Source organism: Sus scrofa, chromosome 6 (assembly GCF_000003025.6).
Source record: "Sus scrofa isolate TJ Tabasco breed Duroc chromosome 6, Sscrofa11.1, whole genome shotgun sequence".
NCBI classification, from domain to species: Eukaryota; Metazoa; Chordata; class Mammalia; order Artiodactyla; family Suidae; genus Sus; species Sus scrofa.
In genome coordinates, this window is record NC_010448.4 from 159,155,149 (window position 1) to 159,179,456 (window position 24,308).

General features: G+C 59.2%; 1 protein-coding gene across 2 annotated transcripts; it reads right to left on the reverse strand.

Moving 5' to 3' along the window:
- PODN (podocan) lies at positions 103-24,308 on the reverse strand. 2 transcript variants are annotated; one of them, XM_013999375.2, is made up of 12 exons: positions 24,014-24,308; positions 23,509-23,565; positions 16,950-17,266; positions 15,539-15,632; positions 13,780-13,844; positions 11,936-12,045; positions 10,693-10,849; positions 10,271-10,386; positions 8,902-9,559; positions 5,252-5,400; positions 3,986-4,189; positions 103-987 (listed from the first exon to the last, which is right to left on the reverse strand). In XM_013999375.2, exons 3-11 carry the CDS (start codon positions 17,259-17,261, stop codon positions 4,012-4,014), a joined length of 1,839 nt encoding a protein of 612 aa, XP_013854829.1. In that variant the 5' UTR covers positions 17,262-17,266; positions 23,509-23,565; positions 24,014-24,308; the 3' UTR covers positions 103-987; positions 3,986-4,011. The 2 variants fall into 2 exon arrangements, with proteins under 2 accessions (XP_013854829.1, XP_013854830.1); XM_013999376.2 differs by lacking the exon at positions 23,509-23,565 and having other exon boundaries at positions 24,014-24,154.

The window sequence follows — 24,308 nt, forward strand, 5'->3', positions numbered from 1 at the left end:
CTCCTGCTGGTCCAGAAGGCACTGAGGTGCTTGGATCCTGCCCACCCGGCCAGGCACCAGCCTAACACCTGGCAGGAAGCACACACAGACACGGCCACAGGCTGCCAGACAGGGGTAATGCTTTTATATTAGCTTTTCTGTAACAAGAAAAATCAGCTTTGAATTCTTTATCATTTTTTTTCTTAAAAAAGAATTAAAAAAAACCCAAAGGTACCCAGAACTCCCCTCAGGCCCAAAGAATAAAAAGGTCTCTCATCGGTGCAGCTGGGCCCTTGGCTCTTGCTCAGGCCAGCCCCTCCATCTCCACCTAGGGCAGGCCCGCGGCCCCCAGCACACCCAGACCATCCCTCTGGCCTCGGAGGGGCTTGCCCATCAAAGGCATGCCTGGGGCCGGCCAGGGTGTGGCGGGGAGTGACTGCCCCAGTGGTGGGGAGCAGGGCGCATGGGCCAGGGCATCAGTCCTGGAGGTTCCTGTCCCCAGATGAAGGGAAAGGAACAAAAGCCAGCTTTTGTGAGTTCCAGAGGGTACAGGCGCCTGGCTGCAGAGAGCTCGGAAATAACTCTGCATCTTCCCCGAGAGATAGATGGACCAGCAGGTGGCGAGCCGTTGTGGTCATTTCTGCCAAGAAGGGCTGTTTGCACATGACATGTGTGTGCGCGTGTGTGTGTGTGTGCGCGCGCACGCGCCCGTGCACGCGCATATCCATGGGGCAGGGAGCAGCACCCATGAGTGCCAGGACAGGTCAGACCCTTCCCCGAGGGTGCAGGACTCAGGGTGAAGGGGATGTGGGTGCAGAGTGGGTGCGGTGTGGTGTCTGTTTGTGTCTGGTGGATGCGCTGCAGGAAAGGGTGGGGATGGGAGACTGGGTCCAGTCTGTGCATGGAGGGGCCAGCAGGGGCTGTGCTGGGCTTGTCTGTGAGCGATTTGCGGAGTATGGCTCACGTGCTCAGGCCCGGGCTGCAGAAAGGCTCCAGCGGTCCATCGTCCTGCAGGACATGCGAGAGTCAGGGGGGCCGGGGGAGATGGATTCGAGCTGGGGACGCCCCCCGACCCAGGGGGCTCTGGGAGGGCCAGACAACGGCAGGCATGATGGGGAGTTGCCCCTGGGAGCCCCGAGCCAGCAGGTCACCCACTGGGAGGTGCTCGTGGGGGCTGGGGGGGACTGGAGGGCCGTTGGGTCCCTCTGGCCTTTCCCTGGGGCCTCTCCCAGGGCACCGCTCAGCAGACCTGACGGCGGCCAGTGTCCCCAGCAGAGGCAGATCCTCTCCTCCTGGGGACCCACAGGGACCCTCGAGAGGGCCACACTGAACAGCCAGTCGCCCTGCTGCTGATGCCTGGCTCTGCCTGAGGACAAGGTGTGCAGACAAGGGGCCCTGGGAGGACACTGGCTCTGGGCCTGCCCTCTGAGCCCGGAGAGCGCCCCAGCACGCACCCCTCTCTGTCATCAGCTGAAGCCCTTCCTCAGCTCCCTCTGCCATTCTCAACCCGCCTCGGGCTTCTCTTCAATTCAACGTCTTCACAGAGGCCCAGAAGCCCCTCCTCTGGCCACACCCTGGCCACCTGGCCCCAGGGCCCCCAGCTTGGCTCCCTCTGAGACTCCCCACTGGCTACTCACCACCACCGTGCCCACTCTCCAACATGCCCCGGGGGGACCAACCCCTGGCTGCACCCCCATCCCTTCCCGGCCTGACCCCCAGGACCCGTGAAGCAGTCACTCTCTCACCTATACCCTCAATGTCCTTGTCCCTTTTTCCCTCCTGCCCCACACACCTGGCCCAAACCCCAGCCCTGGATGGGTCCCCTCCGTCCATTGTCTCCACACCCATTCTGGTCCGCTGAGTCCCTCCTGCTGCAGAGAAACCAGAAGGCTAGAAGCTCAGACCGATGTGACTTCACATCCAGCCACCATGCCACTAACCTGCATGTGCCTGCAGCCCCTCGGTCCCCCGTCCTGCCTCAGTGGAAGAAGCACTGACCTTCCTGCCCAAATCAGTCCTTCCTCCTGTTTCCAAGGGGATGGCTACAGCCAAGCTCTCCTCTCTTATATCTTTTTTTTTTTTTTTTTTGTCTTTTTGCCATTTCTAGGGGCAATCCCGCGGCATATGGAGGTTCCCAGGCTAGATGTCGAATCGGAGCTGTAGCCACTGGCCTACACTAGAGCCACAGCAACTCGGGATCCGAGCCTCGTCTGCAACCTACCCCACAGCTCACGGCAATGCCGGATCCTTAACCCACTTAGCGAGGCCAGGGATCGAACCTGCAACCTCGTGGTTCCCAGTGGGATTCATTAACTGCTGAGCTAGGATGGGAACTCCTCCTCTCTTATATCTTTAGCTCCTCCCTCCATACTGGCCCCTCCCATCAGCATTCAAACCAGCTCTATTCCTTAAAAAAGGCCGATGGTGAAGAGAGGCCTGCCTGAACTTCACGTCCCCTTTCCAGCCACCCTCTCTCGTCTCTTCATGGCCAAACTTCTCGACAGAGTTGTCTACACTCCCTGGATCCACTCTTTCCCAGCCATTTTCTCCACCCTCTTCACCCCTGAAGCCACTCCCCACGTGGAGACCTCATATCCACCGGAGATAAATCTGGTAGGTTCTTGGCTACGCCAGCTCCCTCAGTATCTCGGCAGCACTGACACAGCTGATTCTCCCCCACTTCTGGAGAAGCCTGTGCGTAGACATGCATGTGTCTATATACATGTGCACACAAGGGCATGTGTGCCTGAGGGGCATGTGTGCCTGGGGGGACATGTGCACATGTATTCACATGCATGCACACGTGTGCAATGGTGCATCTGTCCAGCTATAAACACATGATGGAGATTTCCCGTGGTGGCACAGAGCAGACAAATCCATCTAGTACCCATGCGGATGCGGGTTCGATCCCTGGCTTCACTCAGTGGGTCGGGGATCCAGCATTGCCGTGAGCTGTGGTATATAGGTCGCAGACAAGGCTTGGATCCTGCATGGGTGTGGCTGTGGTGTAGGCTGGCAGCTACAGCTCTGATTTAACCCCTAGCCTGGGAACTTCCACATGCTGTGGGTGTGGCCCTAAAAAGCAAAAAATAAATAAATAAATAAATAAACAAACATGTGATGGAGCACATGCATGTGTGTCTGTGTGTGCACATGTGCGCTGCGTGTTGGAGTGTGTGCTTTGTCCATGTGTGTATGTTTAGGTGTGTGCATGGGCACAGATACATGTGTGGGTGCCCCGTGTGCATGTGTGGGTGCTTGTGCTGCATGAATGTGTACTCGCCCTGTGTCCTCGGCTGTCTGCAGTTCTCCTGCCCCGTTCCCTAGATGCTCTGTCCCAAGTTCTGCTGCTGCTCCCCATCCCAACCCCCTCTCTCACTCACTGCCCCCAGGTGAGCTCCTCAAGCTTCTTGGCCTCAGCAACTGTTTCAAGGCTGATGGTGCCTGGATCCCCACCTCTAGCCCAGACCTCACTTCTGAGCCCCAGACCCACATATCCAGCCCACCCTGGGTAGCTCCCCCAGCACCCTCCAAACTCAACATCCCCCCACCAAATATGCACCTCCTGGCACAATTACCCACTGGAATGCCAAGCTAGAACCGGGATCTTATCTTCTCCCTCGCCCCATGTCCAGCAGGACGACTTGGGCCCCTTGAGTCTGCACCCCCCAACTCCTTTCAGGCCCCCCCCACCACCGCTTGTCTGCATCCTCCCCGCCCACTCCCAGCATCTCTGGCTTGGATTACAGCCCGGGTCCCCACATCCATTCCTGCTTCCACCATCCCAGCCCTGCGCATGTCCCATCAGACACATGCCAGCCTCCCGCAGGCTTGCTGTCACACCCAACCTTCCATCTAGGGCCCGCGCGTACCAACGGCTCTGATAGAGTCGCACTTGGTATGAATGACGACGCAGGGGACAGAAGGTGAAGAAAGGACAGAAAGACCCTAGCTTGGGATCAGGAGCAGGAAACCGGTGAGGTGAGCGGCCACACAGACCACCTACCTACGTCGGATCCAGTTGCCCCGTCACTATCGCCTTTCCTCGTCCTCCTCGTCCTCGTCCTCGTCCTCCTCAGCCTCCTTCACCCGGCCCCGGTCCTTGGAAACGTCACCAAACTCAAAGTTGCCTTCTATGTCCAAGACCTGCAGGTGCTTCAGCCTCCGGAAGGCGCTGTCCACCACGGAGCCCACGGCCAGCTTGTTGAACCTGTGCGAGCCACCCACGCGGGGTCAGCATCAGGAGCCTGACCTGTCCCCACACGGACCCAGCCCAGAACCAAAGAGGAGGGGACAGGCCCTCCAGGACGACATGGGCAGGCACAGAGGAGGCAAAGTGTGTCACCGAGAGCTCAGGCTGCTCAGTGCGCCTACTGCTGGAGGGCAGGGGGGACCCTGTACAGAAAGGGGAGGGCCGTCCCCATATATGCTCTCTACCTCCTCTCTGGCTGCCCTCTGGCATTAAACTCAAGGCCTGAGGCTCCTGGGCTGCCAGCCCAGGGTCATCTCGGCCCCGAGTATGGAGGGCCACACAGGCAAGGCCACCCTGGGCTTGGGAAGAGGGAGGCTGGGTTCTGATCTCAGGCCCCTTCAAGTCTCTGCACTTCAGTGCCCTACAGGAACCGAGGCACAGGTCACACTGCCCCCTACATCACCCAGCCTAGGCCTCCCGAGTCACAAAGCCCAGGACCCCACACCCTGCTTTTCTCGTGTCTGTCTCCTCCTCTCTGACTTGAGGGGCTGGGGTTCTCAGGAAGAGGCACCCTTTCTCCGCTGCTAGGAAGCTCCACAGCTCCTTGGGGAGCTGGGTCCCCTGAATCATTCCAAGCCCCCAGAACCCAGTGAGGACCTGAACATCTGCTATCCTGGGTCTGAGGCCCAGGCCTAGCCTGGTCAGCTGTGGCCATAGCAATCACCTGTGCTCTCCGGGCCTCAGTCTTCCCAGCTGTAAACTGGGAAGGTGCCCTCCGTGACCCCTTTCTGCCCCAGGACCGTTGATGACACCCACACACACTGCTTTTTAAAGCTTCCAAAGCCCTTTCACAAACACGTGACCCTCACCAGGCCTGGCCCGAAACGTCCCCATCCTTGAGTGCTGAGCAGAGGCTCTGTGGAATTCCGTGATGTACCCAACATCACACAGCTGGTCGGCAGCAAAGCCAGGCTTCCAACACTGACCTTTACCCGAAAGCTCTTCCCGGATGCACGGACTATCCCACTGGAGCTGGGCAGACCCCAGGGGCTCACGCAGGGCCCCAGGGACCCCTCCTACCTGAGGAAGATCCCTTTGAGGTTGGGTGTGGAGTCAAAGGCATTGGCGAGCACGGCACTGATCTTGTTGTTCTGCAGGTACAGGTACTCGAGTGACCGCGGGAGCCCCTCGGGGATCTCGGTGAGCTGATTCCCGGCGATGTCCAGCAGCTGCAGGGGGACCGGGGGAGTCAAAGCGCCTACCAGCTTGCAAAGCTCCCACCAACCCCGAGCCTATCCAAATCACACGACCCTGCGAGGTGGGGTCTATAACCAGCCCCTTTTCCAGATGGGAACTAGCCAGCGCCCCGACTCCGAACCCTTGCTCTAGTGGATATACCTCAAGGCCAAGGTGTCTGGGTATCAAAATCCTCTCTCCTCAACACACCTGTCACCCCCGTCTGACTAAAGATCCCAGAAGGACAGGCAGGGGGTCCTCCAGCCCTTAAATCTTACTCCACAGGAGTCAGATGAGGGTGGGGATGGGGCTGCTCACTCACAGATCGCAGGAGCCATGTGGACAGGGGACAGGGGCAAGGGTTCAAGGCCCACGGTGACCCTAGCATGGCAGCCAGGTCCTAGGCTGCTCAGTCTCAGAGTCACCACAGGTCTACAGTCTAGGAAGCAGGTGGCCAGGGAAAGGGGGTAGTTTTTGCAGGGAACGGAACACACTTGCAGCAGGCAGGAGACCTGGACGTGCCCAGGCCCAGCTCACTGCCTGCCCCTCGGGCTGGCAGCCTATCCTCCTCGCCCCCGCCACATACACACACACACACACCTGCACTCACACTCATCCCTAAGCTCCCTCCTCACCCTGACGGGCTGGGGCTCAGGGCCAGGAAAATGGGGGCCAGGATCCAGACTCAGGATTCAAGGGGAACAGACTTAGAAAACAAACTTATATACTAAGGGGGGAAAGGGGGGAAGGGACAACTTGGGCATTTGGGATTAACAGGTACACACCACTCTACAGAAAATAGATAATTCACCAGGACCCAGCACGGGGAACGCTACTTGATAGTCTATAATAACCTATATGGGGAAAGACTCTAAAAATAATGGATATATGTGTGTGTGTATATATACATATATATATATAACTGAATCCCTTTGCTGCACACCTGAAACACAATATTATTAATCAAGTATACTCCAATATAAAATAAAAATTAAATGGCAAAAAGACAAAGAAAATTAAATTTTAAAAAAAGGATTCAAGGGGAGCACATGCTGGAGTCCCCATCGTGGCACAGTGGTTAACGAATCCAACTAGGAACCATGAGGTTGCGGGTTCGATCCCTGGCCTTGCTCAGTGGGTTAAGGATCCGAGGTTGCCCTGATCTGTGGTGTAGGTCACAGACGCGGCTCGGATCCCGCATTGCTGTGGCTCTAGCGTGGGCCCATGGCTACAGCTCCGATTTGACCCTTAGCCTGGGAACCTCCATATGCTGCGGGAGCAGTCCTAGAAAAGGCAAAAAGCCAAAAAAAAAAAAAAAAAACAAGGAGAGCACATGCTTCAGGCACCTTAGAGAGCCTCCCTGTCACCTCCCCTCCCTGTCACCTCCCCACCCCAGCAGGGCTCCCTGCTGGGTTCCTTCCACACGCCCCCAGCATATCCTCATGCATTCCAAACGTCCTCAGGGCCCATGGTGTTGGGGACATGGAATCCACTGAGACTCTGCCCCCTCCTCAGGATGCCAGGCTGGCAGCGGAGATGGGCGGAACACTCTGACAATGAGCCTAGTGGAGGGGCCGGACCCAGCCTCAGGACTGGGCAGTAGATAACAGCCAGCACGGGTGGAGGCTCTGAAGCGGCAAGAGCATCTGCTTGTAGAAAGACCCAACAAAGTCAGGAAGAATCTGCTCCATCAGACACCCCCCCCCCTTACTGGACGCCCCCAGGCAGGCATCTAACCTGCCCGTCATTGGTGGCTTCCTGGAGGAGGTAACCTTGGAGCTGAGTCCTAGGTCTACTGTAAGCTCTAGGAGGGTAGTGACCCCGGCTCTGTCGTGTTCCGCTCTGGGTCCTTGGTTCTTGAGCTGTGTCTGCACCTGGCGAGGGCCTGGTACAGGCTTGTGGAAGGAATGAGGGAGGTGGTGTCACCAGCGCAGAGAAGGTGCTTCCAGCAGAGGGGACAGTATGAGCAAAGCCCAGTGCCTCTGGGAAATGAAGAAGCTCAGCTGGGAGCAGAAGCAGACCAGGCCTTGAAGGCCGTGGCAAGGATGCTGGTCTGGGTTCTAGAGGCAGTGGAGAGCCACGGAAAGCTTCTGGGTGGGAGGGTAAGGCAAGCATGTTTTGCTCCGGACATCCTCGGATTGCATGTGGATACAGGAACGGAGAGCGCCCCGGAAGCTGGGGTCCAGGCAAGAAAGGGGAGTAGTTTGACCTGGTGGTACCAGCAGGAGGGATGGAGAGGACTGGAGAATCGGGAGCTGGGAAGGGAGAGTTGGCTGCGTAGTAACAACGGGCACTGGGGGGGCAGTTGGCGTGAAAGGGGGACGTCAAGGGCGGCGTCCACATCTCCCCTGCACACCGGGGCGGGTGTCACCCCCTCCAGCGCGTTAGAAGATGCAGCAGGAGGGACAGGTGTGGAGGTGAGTATACGGGGGTTGGGCCCCTTAAGCAGACCCCTTAAGAGAGACAGGCAAAGGTGGTTGGATCCTGGGGTCTGGCAGGGCTGTCTGGGTGAGGAGAGACCCCGGCTGCTCCTCCAGGGCCAGCGGCCTCCCCCCAGGCTGCCACCTGGCTCTACCCTCGGGATTCTGCTCTGCCTCCCTGCCCCACCCTCAGGGCCTCTCCCCTGCTTTCCCCTCAGCTCCCCATCCTGACTTCTCTCCCAACAAGCATGTACCAGCACCTTCACAATGAGGGCCCCGGGCCAGGCAGGGACCACAGCAGACTGAAAGGCTGGCCCCTTGTCCTGTAGCAGGAGCAGCAGGCAACAGACAAGCAAATGCGAAGGGATGAGCGTTATGAAGACAAACGCAGCAGAGGAAGGTGACAGGGGGTGAAGGAAGACGGCAAGAGGAGGCGCGATTTGAGCAGAGCCCTGAGAAGAAGGGAAGGGCAAGGTCCCAGGCCGCCTGGGAGAGAGGGGCCGGCGAAGGCAGAGATGCTCCCGGGTTTTCCATCCCAGTTCCCTTGCAGCCTCTCCCTGAGTTAGAAGGTGTCACCTGGAACCACTGAGACTCAATTCTCAGCACCAGATGGCTTTCCTGTCTCTGACTGAAGCCACAGGAGCGACACTGCCCTCTCCTCCTCCAAGCCCAGCCTTGCCCAGGCACCTATTCCTGGGCCCACAGTTAAGGGAGCTCCATTCTCTCATGCCACCCGAACTGTCCCTGCAGCCCCCCGCAATTGAACAATATCCCCCACCTCCACATGCAGCCACGACCTCCACTTATGGCCGCAGTGATCCTAAGCCAGACCCTGCGGGTGGTGAGCTGGGTCTAACCGTGCCAGCGGAACCCTGCCCTGCACGCCCGTGCCGGGCGGAGCCAGCCAGACCCTCCGCATGGCACAGCCCCTACCCTAAGGCCCAGCCTTCCCAGCGGGTACCTCCCTCATGGCCTGGCCCTCCTGCCCGCCCCTCGCCCTGGCTCCGCAGCCAGCAACCCCCCGACACCCCCCCCCACCCCGAGCATCCACAAGGCACGGCCCCTCCCCCTCACCTGCAGCCCTGCGAGGTCGGCCCAGGCGCGGGGGCCCAGGGCCCGGCTGCGCAGCCGGTTGCCGGTGAGGTAGAGCTCCCGCAGCTGGGCCATCCCGGCCAGCGCCCCGCGCGCCAGAGCGGCCAGCTCGTTGCGCTTGATCTTCAGCACGTGCACGTTCCGCGGCAGCCCGGGGGGCAGCGTGTGCAGCCGGTTGCCGGACAGGTCCAGCGAGCGCAGCTGGCGCAGCTTGCGGAAGGCGTCGCGGTGCACCTGCGCGCTGGTGATGCGGTTGTAGCTGAGGTTGAGCTCCTCCAGGAAATAGGTGGTGGCGAAGTCGTCGCGGCCGATGCCGGTGATCTGGTTGTGTAGGATCATAAGGGTACGCACGCGCCGGGGCAGGCCGCTGGGCACGCGCTCCAGCGCGTTATTGTACAGGTGCACCGTGTGCAGCCGCTTGAGGCCCTGGAAGGCCCGAGGGTGGATGCCCTGCGCACGCAGCTGGTTGCTGTGCAGCAGCAAGTACTCGAGGCTGCGGATGGGGGTCAGCACGTCGGCGTCCACGCACCGGATGGCGTTCTTCTCCAGGTGCAGCAGCACCAGGCTGCGGGGCAGCCCCGCGGGGACCCGCGACAGATTGTTGCTGGACAGATCCAGGTACTCCAGGCTGGAGAGCTTCCTGGGGGGAGGAGGCTATTAGGCTAGTTGGCAGAAGCCCACACGTTTTCTCTCTTGTTTGTGTGGTGCCATGACGCCCCACGCCATATGGAGTTCCCAGCCAGGGAGCAGATCCGAGCAGCAACTGCAACTTAAGCTGCAGCTGCGGCAACACGGGATCCTTAACCCACTGTGCCGGGCTGGGGATCGAACCTGCGTCCCAGTGCCCTCAAGAGGCCGTGGATCTCCTTGCGCCACAACGGGGAACTCCCACTTGTTTCCAACATTATCCCCAAGGGAGGAGGCCGGGAACCTGCCTCTAATTCATCCCAGCTTTGCCACTAGCTGACCGGAGGCCCTCAGAGCCTCTCAGTGGTTTGATTCAGTGATGTATTGGTGTAGAAAGATTTCTGGCACATCGGAGTTTATTTGAAGACTAATTGCTTAACTAAGGCCTTTTGCGGCAACCCTGGATCCTAAAAACTGAAAACAGACTCCTTCAACAAGGATGCTTGAGTTTCTATTCTGTCAGAAGAAGCCAGCCTCGGCAAAGACGTCCTTGCCTCATCGGAATTTCAACAGGCCTTACCCTGGGGGCAGAAATGTTAGCAAAAGCACAAGCCTCAGCATTTCTTCTCTGGGGGAACAGGCCAGGGGCAGGTGGGCAAGGCCCCGGCCAGGGGGGCCTGGGGAGGGGTGCCGTGCTCACACGAGGGCCCAGGTAGGGGCTCACCAGAAGGTCTCATTGTCCAGGCCCTCATCAGTCAGGTAGTTATTCTGCAGGTACAGCTCACGCAGGTTGCTCAGCTCACTGAAGACACCGGGCGGGATCTTCTCCAGCTTGTTGTTCTGAGAAGGTGGGACGGTGGGGAGGGGAGCGTGAGGGACAGCGGAAGGGCGAGGGCGGAGCCTGGGAATGAGGTGTGGAGAGGGGTCTGCAGGAGCCATGGGAGGCGGCCCAGGACTGAAGTACTCGGCGTGGGGCTGAGAGCCAAGCGGCCAGGCTTCTGCCTGCTTCTCCGCAGTGGATGCTGGGCCCGCTGGCCTGGGCCCCAGACCCCACAGCCTTGCTCCTGCGCCCCCTGTGGGCCTGGGCTCTTCCCCTGCTGCGGGTCCCAGCTCTGGCGGTGCTCCTCCCTGCCCTCTCCCGCCCACCTTGAGGTGCAGCTTGTAGAGGGCAGGTGGCAGGTGCTTGGGCACGTGTCGCAGGAAGTTGCTGGACAGGATGAGGATCTCCACGTTGCTGGAGCCGTTGAACATGTTGTCCGGCAGCCCGGCGTCCGCCAGCTTGTTGTTGTGCAGGTAGACGGACCTGGGCAAGGAGGCGCAGGTCCTCACCCACCCGGCCCCAGCACAGCTCACCTGGTGAGCCTCCAGGCGGACCTTGCCCAGGTGAGGGCCTGGGGCCCAGGGCACCCTCCTCCCATTTCAAGAACCTGGGATCCTACCAAATCCAGCCCCCGCCCCACATATCCAAGGGGAATCAGGGACCCACCCACGTGTTAGTGGAAGACACAGGGTTTCCCAACCCCAACCCTTCCTCAAGGTTCTTGCAGCCCAGAGGTCCCTGTCAACCCCACACAGCTGACTCTGAGTTCTGTGGGACCGCCTTAAGATAGGGCCTGTCCCTTTTACCTCTTTGTCCCCCGTGCCCAGCACAGGGTCCTGGCTCGGGGGGGGGGGGTGCCCCTTCATTTACTCAGCAAATATACAGTGAGTGCCCCTACATGCCAGGACTTCTAGACCCTGGAGATACAGCAATGCGCAGAACCAAGGAGCCCCTGCCCTCATGGAGCTGACATTCCAGAAGGAGAGAAGACAAGAAACAAGAGACATCCACAGGCACTGTGGCTCATCCTTGCTGCGTGGCCTCTCTTGGGCCCCAGCCTTTTTACCTGGGGGATGGGGCCACACAGCAGCTCGCGCTCCTCCAGGAAATGGACAGAATCCAGGTGACAGATTCAGGGACAGAAGTGGCCCCAGAGGTTGTCAGCACCTTGCCGTCCCCAGCCCCACCCTGCCCCGCTCCCACACCTGCGCTGTGGGCCTCACCCCTCCCAAAGCTGCTCTCAGCCCCAGACGGCTCTGCCTGTGGGAAGATGCTTCTTCCACCAGGAGCTGGGGAAGGAGGAAAACACCCCACCCTTCCCCAGACCTCACTCTCTGGGCTGATTCCTCCTCATCCTTTAGGTGTCAGCCTTCCAAGATCCTGTGCCCCTGCAGCCCCCAGGCATCTGTCACCCCAGTCCTGAGTGTGGGGCATCCTGCCTGCACGGGCCAGCACACCCCTCCTTCAGGGCCTGGCTGGGTCCCTGGGCCCCACTCAGGGCCGGAAGCCTCTGCCTCAGGGCCTCCCCTCTCCCCAGGCTAAACCCAGGCCCGCCCCCCGACCTCTGACCTCAAGTTTGGCTTCTGGCCAAAGGTGAGCCCATAGATCTTGGTGAGATAGTTGGCTGCAAAGTCCACACTGATCAGGGCATTTGGCAGGAACCGGGGTGCCAGGGTCAACTGGAAAGGGAAGAGTGGGGGTAGCAAGACCCGGTGGAGGGTCAGAGGCCGGCGCTGAGTCACATGGCCTGCTCCTCATCCGAGTCTCCTTCCGGCAACCAGAGGCATCTTCCTAAAATGGAAAACTGCCCCACTGCCCGATGACACAAAAGCAGAGCCTCTATGGCTCCATAGCGTTCTGAGCTTGGCATGCAAAACTGCCCAGCCTGTCCCCGGCTCTGCCTTTCTCCTGGTCTCTCCTCGCACATCCCCCAGACACTGGGCCTCTGTGCAGTCACAGTGAGCACCCACGCTTCCCCAGACCCAGCCCCCGGTGTCCCCCCCTCCATTCATTCAATAGTCTTCCCCAAGTCAACAATATTCCAGGCACAGGCCCGGGCACTGGACCTGTCCCGGGAAACAAGACAGAGGTCGCCTGCTCCAGCCTCTCCCACCACCGAACGCTTACGTCCTGAACAAGGAATACAAGTCTCTGAGAGTGATCACTGCTCTGCAGGGAATTCAGACAGACTGATGACAGAACCACTGAGTTGGGCGGTCAGGGAAGAGGTGGCCCTGAAGGCATGATGGCACCCTGAATGCCATCTGCGGGGAGAGCACCCACACGGTAGGGGCAGGGAGCAGAGGCCCTGTGGAGGGGGGGTTGCCAGGCCTCAGGTGGACTATGAAGGAGCCAGTGGGAAGATGAGCTAAGAGAGGGACATGGGGGAGTTCCCTGGTGGTCTAGTGGTTAGGATTCAGTATTTGCACTGCTGCAGCTCGGTTCCACCCCAGGTTTGGGAACTGAGATCCCACATCAGGCTGCTGCAAAGAAGGACAGGTGGGCCCAGACCACACAGGCCCAAGGGCCTTAGGGACACGTGTGGGTTGTCTCCTGGGCTGAAGGTGAAGCCATGGGAGGGTGTCACGTGGGAAGGGGAGACGATGCAGAGGCAGAAGCAGGGCAAGATTTTGAAAAGCCGATCTGGCTGTTCCGAGGAGATGGGGCGGCAAAGAGGAGGCAGGGACATCCTGCTGCGGGAGGGGGGTCCTGTGCCTGCGGGCGGGGGGAGCTGAGGGCCTGTGATGGGACCAGACGTGGGTAAGAGAGGCCCTCCTGGATCTGTGGCTCTGACCAGTGGTGCTGCAGATGGTCGGAGAGGTGCTCTCCAGAGGCGGGGAGACAATAGGAGGACTGGGGTTTGGGGGCCATGGTGGGAAGCAGGGGTTCTACTTCCATTAAACTTCTGGGGGAGATGTTGGGGAGGCAGGTGGATCTTTGGGGGTCAAGTAGGAGTAAAGGAGAGGCTGGAGACATGGCCAGGATGTAGACGGGTGTTAAAGACGAGGGAGGAGACGGGCCGCCCTGAGAGTTCAAAGAGAAGGGCCGGGACAGCCCTGGGACAGGCCAAATATTTTGAGGTTGCGTGCCTTTCTGCTGTCCCTTCTACCACAGTTCTCTCCCCCTGAGGCCTCTGGCTGAAATCCTGTTACCCTTCCTGGCCCTTCAGATGCTGTCTCCTCTAGGAAGCCCTCCAAGGGCTCCCTTCCCATGGGGATGTGCTCTCAGTCCCCTCCAGGCGGCTCTAGGCCTTGACCCCTGTCCTTATCTGACCACCCTGATGCCCCGGGTTAAGGTGTGGGGTCTGGGCCGTGTCTGAGCAGCAAGGGGACCCAGCACCAGCACGGAAAAGGCCGTGGTAAAAGCTCCCTGAGCTCAGGCCCCGAGACCCCACCCTGTTGGGGGCCCCTCACCTTATTATTGGCCAGATACAGGTAATTGAGGTTGGTCAGATGCTCAAACGCCTCCTCCGGGAGCCCTTCAAAGGACAGGCATCGGTCAGAGCCCTGGATGAAGGAGACGCTGCAGGGGAGCACGCAAGCACGGACCGCCCCCGCACCCACCCCACTTGCCAGGACAGGGAGGCACTCCCTGGGGCAGGTGCCTTCCCAGCCCCCCAGCGCCCCGCCCGGGCTGTCAGGGCCCAAGCTCAGAGGAGCAGGTGGGAAGCGTCTGCTGAGAGATGCTCAGGGCAGCCTGGGCGGGGATGGGCCCCCATAAGGTCAGCCCAAGGTCAGGCCCAGTTAGGTCAGGTCATCAGGGGCAGAGGACCTGTTAGGAAGGAGGCGGTCCCAGAGGGTCAGAAGTCCTCTTTGTACCCAATCCTCACAGCAGGGCAGGGCAGGGCGGTGGCCTCTGAGTTCCCCCCTCACCTGGCCCACCCTTATCTCATCTGGTACGCATTGTGTCAGAAGGGGGCCGTCACTGGGAGCCCAGCCCGCCTCTGACACTCGGCTCTGGGCTCCCAGACCCTCAGATGCTGGGACTCATCCAACTATCTAACGAGAGGAAACAGTTACACAAACCGTCCCTCCGCGGAATACCCTGCGTAAATGACAGCCACAGAGAGTTTTTAGCAACATGCGAAATGCTGCTGAGCTAACTCCTGAAGGAAACAAAGCAGTTACAGTAGTTGGATTATATGGATACCATCAGGTCAGCTATGAGTAAAAACACAAAGAAGGAGTTCCGTCGTGGCGCAGCAGAAACGAATCCAACTAGGAACCATGAGGTTGCGGGTTCGATCCCTGGCCTCGTTCAGTGGGTTAAGGATCTGACGTTGCCGTGAGCTGTGGTGTAGGTCGCAGACGAGGCTCAGATCTGGCGTTGCTGTGGTATAGGCCGGCGGCTACAGCTCGGATTAGACTCCTAGCCTGGGAACCTCCATATACCGTGGGTGTGGCCCTAAAAAGACAAAAAGACCAAAAAAACAAAACAAAGAAAAAGGATTGAGCTTTAAATTGGGTAAACCTTATGGTGTATATAGTATGGTATATTTTTTAAATGGAAAGAAATATGTCAGCAGTGATTCACACCAAGTAGCAGAATTATGAATGACTTTTTTTTCTTTTCTTTAGGGCTGCATTTGGGCATATGGAAGTTCCCAGGCTAGGGGTCCAATGGAAGCTACAGCTGCCAGCCTATGCCACAGCCACAGCCACGCCAGATCCTTAACCCCCTGAGCGAGGCCAGGCATCAAACCTGCACCCTCATGGATACGAGTCAGGTTTGTAAGCTACTGAGCCACAACAGGGGCTCCCATGAATGGCTTTTTCCTGTTCCATTTTATTTTCTGCATTTCCAAATTCTCTATGAAAATCAAACTATTTTGGTCATCAGGGGAAAAAAAACAAAACAAAACAAAAACAACTTCCTAAACTTTGAGGACTCTATGCCTCTTTGATTCTGAAGGCCTTCTGTGAACCAAAGAGTATGTGATGCATCAGGCCCTGGAGTCTGAGCTGCTCTGAAGCCTCTGCCCCTGATCCAACTCCCAGGTCTCAGTAACACCCCACTGTGTTAGGCAACCACAGGGAGCCCTCTGCCACGGGGCCGATGCCAGCCCAGCCCAGCCCAGGCCTGGTCTTTTCCACAGGCCAGGGTCTGCAGGGCAGGGCTCTCCCCCAGTTCCCCGCCTGGGCTCCGGGGCCCCGACTCTGGGCGATCCCTCACCTCGGGAAGTCAGGCGGTTGTTTTGGAGGTTCAGCGTCTCCAGCCGATGCAGCCGGGAGAGCTCGCCAGGGTAGATCTTCTCCAGCTGGTTGTTCTGGGGCGTAGGGGGAGGGGGCGGTGAGGAGGCAGCAAGAGTGGGTGCCCGGGACGCCGGCCCTATGGAGGCCTGTGCCTACCCTCAGCCCAGGTCCCAGGAGCCAGTCCCTCTTTGGCCGCTTCCCTGGATGGGCAGACCCTGGGGACTGGCTCTGAGCCAGGCCCAGAGGCAGGCGTTGCAGACACAGCAGGAACCATGACAGAGGTGTGATTCCCCCTGCTAGGAGCATGCGTGTACACACACACACCCACACACAGGCATCTGCGGGCAGTGCAAACTTGGAACACCCTCTCCCCTCCAGACCTGTTCCCTGCACGTCCTCACTTGGTGACAGGTGTCCCCAGCCCATTCTCCCCTCCCCCAAGCCAGAAATCACTTTGGTTCCCTTTCTCGGCCCTGTGGACCTCATTCCCCTTGGATGCTTCAAAACCCAGGTTAGGAACCACCTCCTCCAGAAGCCTTCCTGGGTTGAATCATGGCTGGGTTAGGAGCTGCTCTGGCCTCGCTGCACTAGTCCTTCTGTCTTTATCTGTCATCTCTACCTGTTGAGGCCTCTGCCTCCCCCACAGACTGTGAGCACCTCCAGAGCGGGGCATGTCCAAGGCCGCCCTCCATGCCCAATGCCCCGCACAGGACCAGAGGCCTAGAGCAGGTGCACAGGAGATGTGTGATGAATGAACCAACAAGAAGTTCTGTCGTCCACGTGTCCCTTTTCCCCTCAGCCACCAGGCTGTGTGATCATGGGCTAGTCACCTGCCTTCTCTGGGCCTGATCTCCCCCTGAGATGGGTGAGTTAGCCCCGCCCTCTCCCCCAGCGCTACTGGGCCACACGAGGGGGATCATGGGGGCACCTGCGCTCCCAGAGTCCCCATCTGCAATGCTGTGTCCCACTTCTCGAGGTTCTGAAACCTAGCCTGTGCCTTAGCGGGGGGAGCCTCTGTCCCCTGAGCCCCAGGGCACTCTGGGGGTCCCCTTTGCTCTCATTTTCCCGGCCTGTAACAGTATTAGAGGTGTCCTGACGGTCTGTCCAGAGGGTCAGCTGCTGGGCAGGTCTCTGTCTGTTAAGACAGCGTCTGACTCTACCGAAAGGCCTCAGCCCAGACTCCTCCCATGAAACAAAGCAGGTTATAATGTCACTGGGCTCTGGCCCAGGATGTCCCACGGGGGGTGGAGCCAGCCCAGTCTGACCTCCCTAGCGCCCTGCACTGGGGGTAGGGAGCCATGGGCAAGAGCTGCAGCTGGGGGGTTCTGGGATGGGACCCACAGGATGGGGACAGCCCTGGTGACCACTGGCACCACGCCAGCCAGCCTCACCTGCAGGGACAGGTGGTTGGTGTGCTCAGGCAGGTCCCCTGGGAACTCGCGCAGATCAATGCCGCCACAGTCCACGACACCCTCCTGGGAGCAGGCACAGTCTCGGGGGCAGTCGATGGTGGCTGGGCCGCGCCCTGGCTCCTGGGGGCTCAGGACCAGCACCGGCTCCTCCTCCCCGAATTCGTTCTCTTCGTGGCTTGGGCTGTGGGTGCCACTTCGGCCAAACCCTGGGGCCCTCACGGCAAGCACCAGTCCCAGTGGCAGCTGCGGTGGCAACAGCAGCAGGAGCAGCAGCGCCCTGCTCTGGGCCATGGTGCCTGCAGGCGGGGTTGAGGGGCCTGAGTCAGCAGGCAGTGGGGCCCACAAAAGTCATAACATGACCTTCAGGCCACAAGGAAGAGCCCCCCCCGGACCCGTCCTGGGCAGGCAGCTGATCTGCTGGCAGCCAGCCCACTCCCTCCGGGCTGCCCTCTGGAAGGGTTGGGGTGAGGGGAGGCCCTGGCCCGAGGCAGGTCTGCAAGGCCTCTCACAACCCTCCCCAGGCCTGGCCCCCAGGAATCTGTACTCCCACTTCACAGAAAGGAAAGTGGAGGCCCAGGAAGAACTGGCACTTGCAGGGCTTGGCCTAGACGTCGCTGAGCCCTCCCTGACCTGGCACCGGCAGTGCTGGGAGGCCCTGACCCTCCTCCACAGGCCGTGGCGGGCCAGCACGGGCAGGGCGCGTCCATGCTCTCTGGCTTGCCCCTCAAGGATCTTCAGGTGGTGGCGCTCGCCCTCGCCCACCTGCCCCCTCATCGGCCCCACTTACACAGGTGCATTTAGTCGATCCTCCCACCAGGCCTTTGCACGTGTTCCTTCTGCCCGGAACGCCCACCCCCGCTTGCACACCTCCACCTCCAGCGTTATATTCCCCTGGGATAACTCTGAGATGCCCCAGGGCTCTGCATCCCTTGGTTCCCCCCAAACACCCAGGACTTGGCATGCATTGGCTTGGGTTATGAATGTGGGCTGGTGTCTTTCGCCCACACCGGGCAGGGAGCCAGTCTCTGTCTCTGTCTCTGAGCGGCCGGCCCAGAGCAGTCCTTGGTGATGGAGCTGCTGCTGCTCCCACGACCTCCCAAGCCCTGTTCTTGCTGTTTACACCCTCAGCTGCCCTCCCCAAGGGCTGCCGTGCTCACATGACCCCTGCCACCTGCAGAAGACCACGCCCCAGCATGGTCCCTTGGGGCAGCAGGGAGGAGGCATAGAGGGCCGGCCTCTTGCCATGGAGAGAGATGCTGGAGTTCCATCACCCCGCAGCCTGTGGGCCTGGCTTGGCTCCAGGCTGGTCCCTGGAGTTCTCTTTATAGGGACTCACTTAAAAACATCTCTGTGGTGTGCTAAGATGTGACAGGTGGTAGCTCAGGGACACTGACTCTGAGATCACACAGACCCCAGTTCAAGCCCCCCTCTACCACTTGGGGGCTCTGACCTTGCTGAGCCTCAGTTTTTTGTTTTCTGGTTGGTTTTGTTTTTTTTTTTTTGTCCTTTTGCCTTTTCTAGGGCCACACCTGTGGCATATGGAGGTTCCCAGGCTGTGGGTCTAATTGGAGCTGCAGCTGCCAGCACACGCCACAGCCACAGCAACACGGGATCCGAGCTGCATCTGCAACCTACACCTCAGCACATGGCAACGCTGGAGCCTTAACACACTGAGCAAAGCCAGGGATCGAACCCGCAACCTCATGGTTCCTAGTCAGATTCGTTAACCACTGCGCCACAGCGGGAACTCCTGAACCTCAGTTTCTTCATCTTACAATGCAGATAATATGTCTCCACTCCGAGGTCCTGGGAGGAGCCAACAAGACAGCAGATGCAAAGCACCTGACACCCATTAGGCCATGCAGCACTGCTATTGCTGGTGCAGCAAGTATGAACACAGGTACGTGACACGCGTCCAGGCCAGGGGCACACACTGCGCGGTCTGAGCCTCTCTCCCCACGTTAGATCAGGGATCATGGCTGGTGAGAAGGGTCTGACGAAATGCCGGGCCTGGGAGGCCTGGGTTAACTGGGAGCTTGTTGATGACACTGCTGTGTGGTTACAAAGGCAGGCTCCGGGCTAGACAGCCAGGGCTGCGAGCTTGGCTCTGGCTCTTATCAGCTGTGGGACTTTGGGCAAGTTTTGTCACCTTTGAAACCTCACCTTTCTCACAAATCTATTGGGTGGTCCCAGAGCTGTCCTACTGGGGACACGAGAGTCACTGGGTTGTAGGTACTCAACCCAGTAAGTGATCAGTACATGTTAGCTCTGGAGCTCCTGTTGTGGTGCAGCAGAAACAAATCCGACTAGGAGCCGTGAGGTTGCGGGTTTGATCCCTGGCCTCGCTCAGTGGGTTGAGGATCTGGCGTTGCCGTGGGCTGTGGTGTAGGTCACAGATTCGGCTCGGATCCTGCGTTGCTGTGGCTGTGGTGTAGGCTGGCAGCTGCAGCTCCGAGTAGACCCCTAGCCTGGGAACCTCCATATGCCACGGGAGCGGCCCTGAAAAAAAGACAAAAGACAGTACGTGTTAGCTCTTATGCTAATTAGCTCTACCACTGATATCTGATCATGGGCGCTGATCACACCCCAAGCACACCACTGGCCGCCCCAGAACCCTCTCTTCTTCCCCTTCCCTGTGGAGCTCCGGATCCTGCTTTTCCGGCCCAGGCCCAGGCCTCCCTCCTCCAAGAGGATTTGCAGATTCTAGCCTCCTGTGAATTCCTTCTGCCCTGTGGCGGCTGCGGTATTTCAGAGGGGGCTTTGCCTCCCTCGTTGGCTCAGCCAGCTCTCTAAGGCGAGGCCCATCTGCCCCAAGCCCTGTGCTGGGCACGGGGGACACAGGTAAAGTGGAGACGGCCCTGCTGTCAGTCTGCAGGAAGCAGCAGACCCCGGGACAATAACCACTGCCCACCAGACTGGGTGGGCCCAATAAAGGGGGTCCCAAGGTGCACAAGGCCCCAGAAAGCAAGCTGTGAGGACAGAGAAGAGGACCGGCCCCTGGACTTGCTAGATCCTTAGAGGTAGGTCCGCAAGGCCTGCATAGACTCGGGCCCAGACCACTGGCCCCAGAACCCGGCGGGGAACCAGGGAGCCCCCCCATACACAGCTCCCGGGCTCCATCAACAGCAGTGAGCGATGCATGTGCAGCCCAGCCCTGTGCCCTGACCAAACGGGCAATGAACCCTCGGCCAGGCTACAGACCACCATCCCCATGGCACATCACAACCCCCCAGCTAGCTCAGCAGCCTTCAGCCCCTGGAGCCACCAGCACTAAACCAGAGTCTCCCCACCCTGCCTGCCTGACCCCACTGCAGATCGGACTCCGGGAGGCGGAGTGTGGGCCCAGGCCCAGGCCCTAAGCTCCATCAGGGCGGGAGGCCAAGGAGACGGATCCTCCCCGTGCAACCCGTGCCCTCACCAGACCAGCCACGTTCCCTCCCTCACCTTCAGTTTCGTATCTGTAAAGATCTATCAAACTGCAGCTGTAAAAAGATTTAATTTATATTAACATCACAAGCCATATTGAAAATGTTATCACCACCGCTTTATAGATGAGGGAGGCCCAGTGGGACCCGCCAATGTAACACAGCTGTTAAGGGACAAAGCTGAGCTCCCAGCCTGGGTCTTAACCACAAAGCTGTGAGGCCCTTCCCTGGGCCAAGTATAGCTGGGCACTGAGGACCCAGAGAGACAACCAGGTGTGGCTGCTGCCCTTAGGACTCTCACACCTGCACTGCCCAACATGCGCACATGTGGCTATGGAGCCCTTGAAATGCAGCTGCTCTAAATTAAGAGACGCTACCAATGTAGCAGATGTGCATCAAATACTTAACACAAAAAAGAATGTAGGGAGTTCCCGTCATGGCGCAGTGGTTAACGAATCCGACTAGGAACCATGAGGTTGCGGGTTCGGTCCCTGCCCTTGCTCAGTGGGTTAACGATCCAGCATTGCTGTGAGAAGCAGTGTAGGTTGCGGACACGGCTCGGATCCTGCGATGCTGGAGGCCCGTGGCTACAGCTCCGATTCAACCCCTAGCCTGGGAACCTCCATATGCCGAGGGAGTGGCCCAAGAAATAGCAAAAAAAAAGACGAAGAAAAGAATGTAAAATATCTCATTAGTAGTAATGATATCTCATCAAATATCTCATTTATTTTTATAGTGACTACATGATAATACTTTGGATATACTGAGTTAAATACATTGTTAAAACGTTACCTGTTTCATTTTTTTTTAATGTGGCTCCTAAAAAATTGTATATTACACACGTGGCTTGCTTTTGTGGCTCATTTTATGCTTCTATTGGACAGGGCTGGTCTAGACATTATGCGTAAATTGTATTATAATCCCAGTGTCATCGGAGCTATGATAGAGGGAATCTAGAATCCATAGGGGCCCAGAGGAGACCTAACTGTGCCTGAGGCCAAGAAAACTTCCCAGGAAAAGTGATGCCTTATCTAACCATGAAGCATAAGTATCAGACAAAAGAGGGTCAGCATGTGTAAAGGCCCAGGGGCAGGAGGAAAGCCCCTGTGACCTCTACAAAGCTCACTAGACCATCCAGTGGGGATCGGGACAGGGAGAGATGCAAGTGGGCAGTGGCCACAGTCCAGGCCAAGAAAGAACTTGAAAGCCAGGTTAGGGAGAGTGACCCTTAGGAGAGATGAGAAGCCACTGAAGAGCCAGAGTGTGGCACAGAGAGGTTTATGGATGGGCCAGTGGGGAGCTCCCAGAGGCTGTGCAGTGGTGCAGACAAGGGATAATAATGCTGGGTGAGAGGGGCAGCTGAGTCTGCAGCGGGTTGTTCCGATCCTGACTGCTGTGTGAGCCCGGCTGAGTCATGTCACTGCTCTGAGCCCCTGTTTACCAGTCTAGGTAATGGAGACGGGAGCTCCTCCCGAGGATTAAATCAATGACATGTCCAGCAGACACTGGCACCCAGCAAAGTGCAACATACTTGGGGTTACTGTTACTGAGGAAGTACCTGGGATCCCCTGTCCCCTCCCCAACCCTGGGGAACCAAAGCTCAAGGCCCTGAACGGCTTAAGTGGCAGGAGAGGATTAAGGCAGGACTGGAAGAAGGAAGGGCGAGGGAGATCCGAATCAGGAGGCAGAGCCTCAGCCCCCAGCACCACCTTCCTCCCACACTTAAACTCAGTAAAGATCCGCTGATCACCTGCTCTGGGCTGAGCCCTGAATAGCTGCATCTTATTCACTATAACAGAAGACCCAAGACTAAGAGTTGGTCTTTCTACTTTGCAGGTGAGGAAAGTCAAGCACAAAGAGGCTCCCCATCCCCAGCAAGCTCCTATTCAAACGTTCCTGTTCCAGGAAACCGCTCCAGCCCCCTGGGCTGGCTTAGGGAGTTCCTTAGTCCTCCCACAGCACCCTTCAAGGCTCAGCTGAGCCTTCTTTGACTCCCCAGGCAAGGAGCAGGTGTTCAGGCCAGGTTGGCCAAATGAAGGAATATATTTGGGAAAAGCAGGGTTGGAAATGATCTCCATTATTTTCTGGTCGGATTCCCTCAGTTTGCAGATCAGGACTTTAAAGGCAAGGCCAGGATTAGAATCTGTGTCTTCTGACTCCTGCTCAGAGCCTTGGCCGGGTGTTGAAGGCTGGGGAGGAGTTCTCCAGGTGAACAAAGGGAGGAAAGGCACTCAGGGCAGAGGGCAGGGCCTGAGTGGAGGCCCAGCGATCGGAGGCTGGAAGAGGGAGGTGGGTTTAAGGCCCGACAAACAGGGGGCAGAGGTGCACGTCTGGGGGGCATCAGCCATTAGGCTAGGGGACTGATGATAGGGAACTATCAAGGGTTCTAAGCAGATCACAGTCAGAGCCCTTACGGCCGACTCTACCAGGCCTAAAGGTGCCACCTGGTAGTCACACCTGTCCCAAGATTCAGATAAAAGGGGCAAAGTATGCTCCCACAAGATTGCATGAAAGCATTCAAGTGAACCTGACATTTCTTAACTTGCATTCTAATTGAGAATAGGCTGGGCCCTGAGTCCTAAAAGCGGAGGCTTCCGTGGTGCCTCCTGCAGCTGGGTCCACCACCGCTTAGCCTTCCCCCGCCAGTCCAAAGTTGAACGGCAGGGGGTCAGGTTGCATGGTCCTCCCAGCAAGCGCCCGGCGCACATCCCTCTGTACCTCCCGGACCCTGAGAGCGCACGCTTGTTTTCTGCTCCTCTCTTGAAGTTCAGGCTGCAGCTGCCTCCCGCCCCACGGCCCCACGGCCCCCCGCCCCAGCCCCCAGGGCCATCAGGAGCTCACCGCCGCTTCCACCTGACGGCGCATCAGGTATTCTAGCACCACGGCGGTTCACGGACCTGCAACCGGGGGGCTTCGACCGCATTCGCCAGAGCGCTCCGGCCTCGCTGCCCGCGCTCCGGGGCCACCCTCCTGCCCCCTCCTCAGCCCTGCTGTCCCAACAGGGAGGCAGCTGGAGAGACGGACAAACGGACACCGGGCGCCGGCTGAGAGCTGTGCTCAGCGAGGGCGCGGCATGGGCCCGAGGAGCCCAGCCCCGAGCGGCTCCGCCTCACCTGTGCGCGCGTCCCGGGGGCAGATCTCAGCTTCTCTCTAGGCCTCAGTTTCTCTGTCTGTAAAGAGGTCGAAGGGTGGGCTAGCTGGAAGGAGCTGACGTGGAAAGGCATGGGCATACGCTGAGCCCAGGCCCCAAGCACAGGGGTCCTCGCCCTTCCCCGGTTCCACCTGCCCCCCACATTCCCTGTCTGCCCGCATCCTTCCACCCGCCCCCCCACCATCCGCCCTCAGATTCTTTCCAGATGTGCGCAGCAGGAGGGGCCCGGGGCTGGGACCAGCCTTTGGCCGAAGAACAGGCCCCTGCCGGGTAGGCATCGCGGAGGGGCGCGCCCCGGAGGAAGAGCTCTCCGGACGTGCCCTCCAAGTGTAAGGCTCCAGCGGAGGGGGCGAGGTGCGCGGCCCCGCCCGGGCCAGCCGCTGGGGCGATCCGGACCAGGCGGGAAGTCCGATCGCTCCTCAGCTCGGCCCGGGCCCTCAGCCCACCCGGCCTCCCGTGCCCGGTACCTGCTGCGCTCCGGCGCCGCGCCGCTCCCTGCCAGCAGACCGCGTTCTTCCGAGTCGCCTCTGCGCTCCGCGGGCGCGGGCTCCTGCCATTCAAGTCGAGCCGTGCTCTCGGCGACGCAAGTTTTGTTGTGGGTTTTCTCCTCCCCGCCTCCCCCTCGCCCCCCCCGCGCGTGCATCTGCTGGACGCCGGCCTCTTCTGGACACAGGCGTAGGGTCCCCGCAGGCGCGGGCAGCGGAGGGCCTGCCCCTCCCCGCGCTGGACTGGGCCGAGCCCCACTTCCCCGGGAGGCAGAGC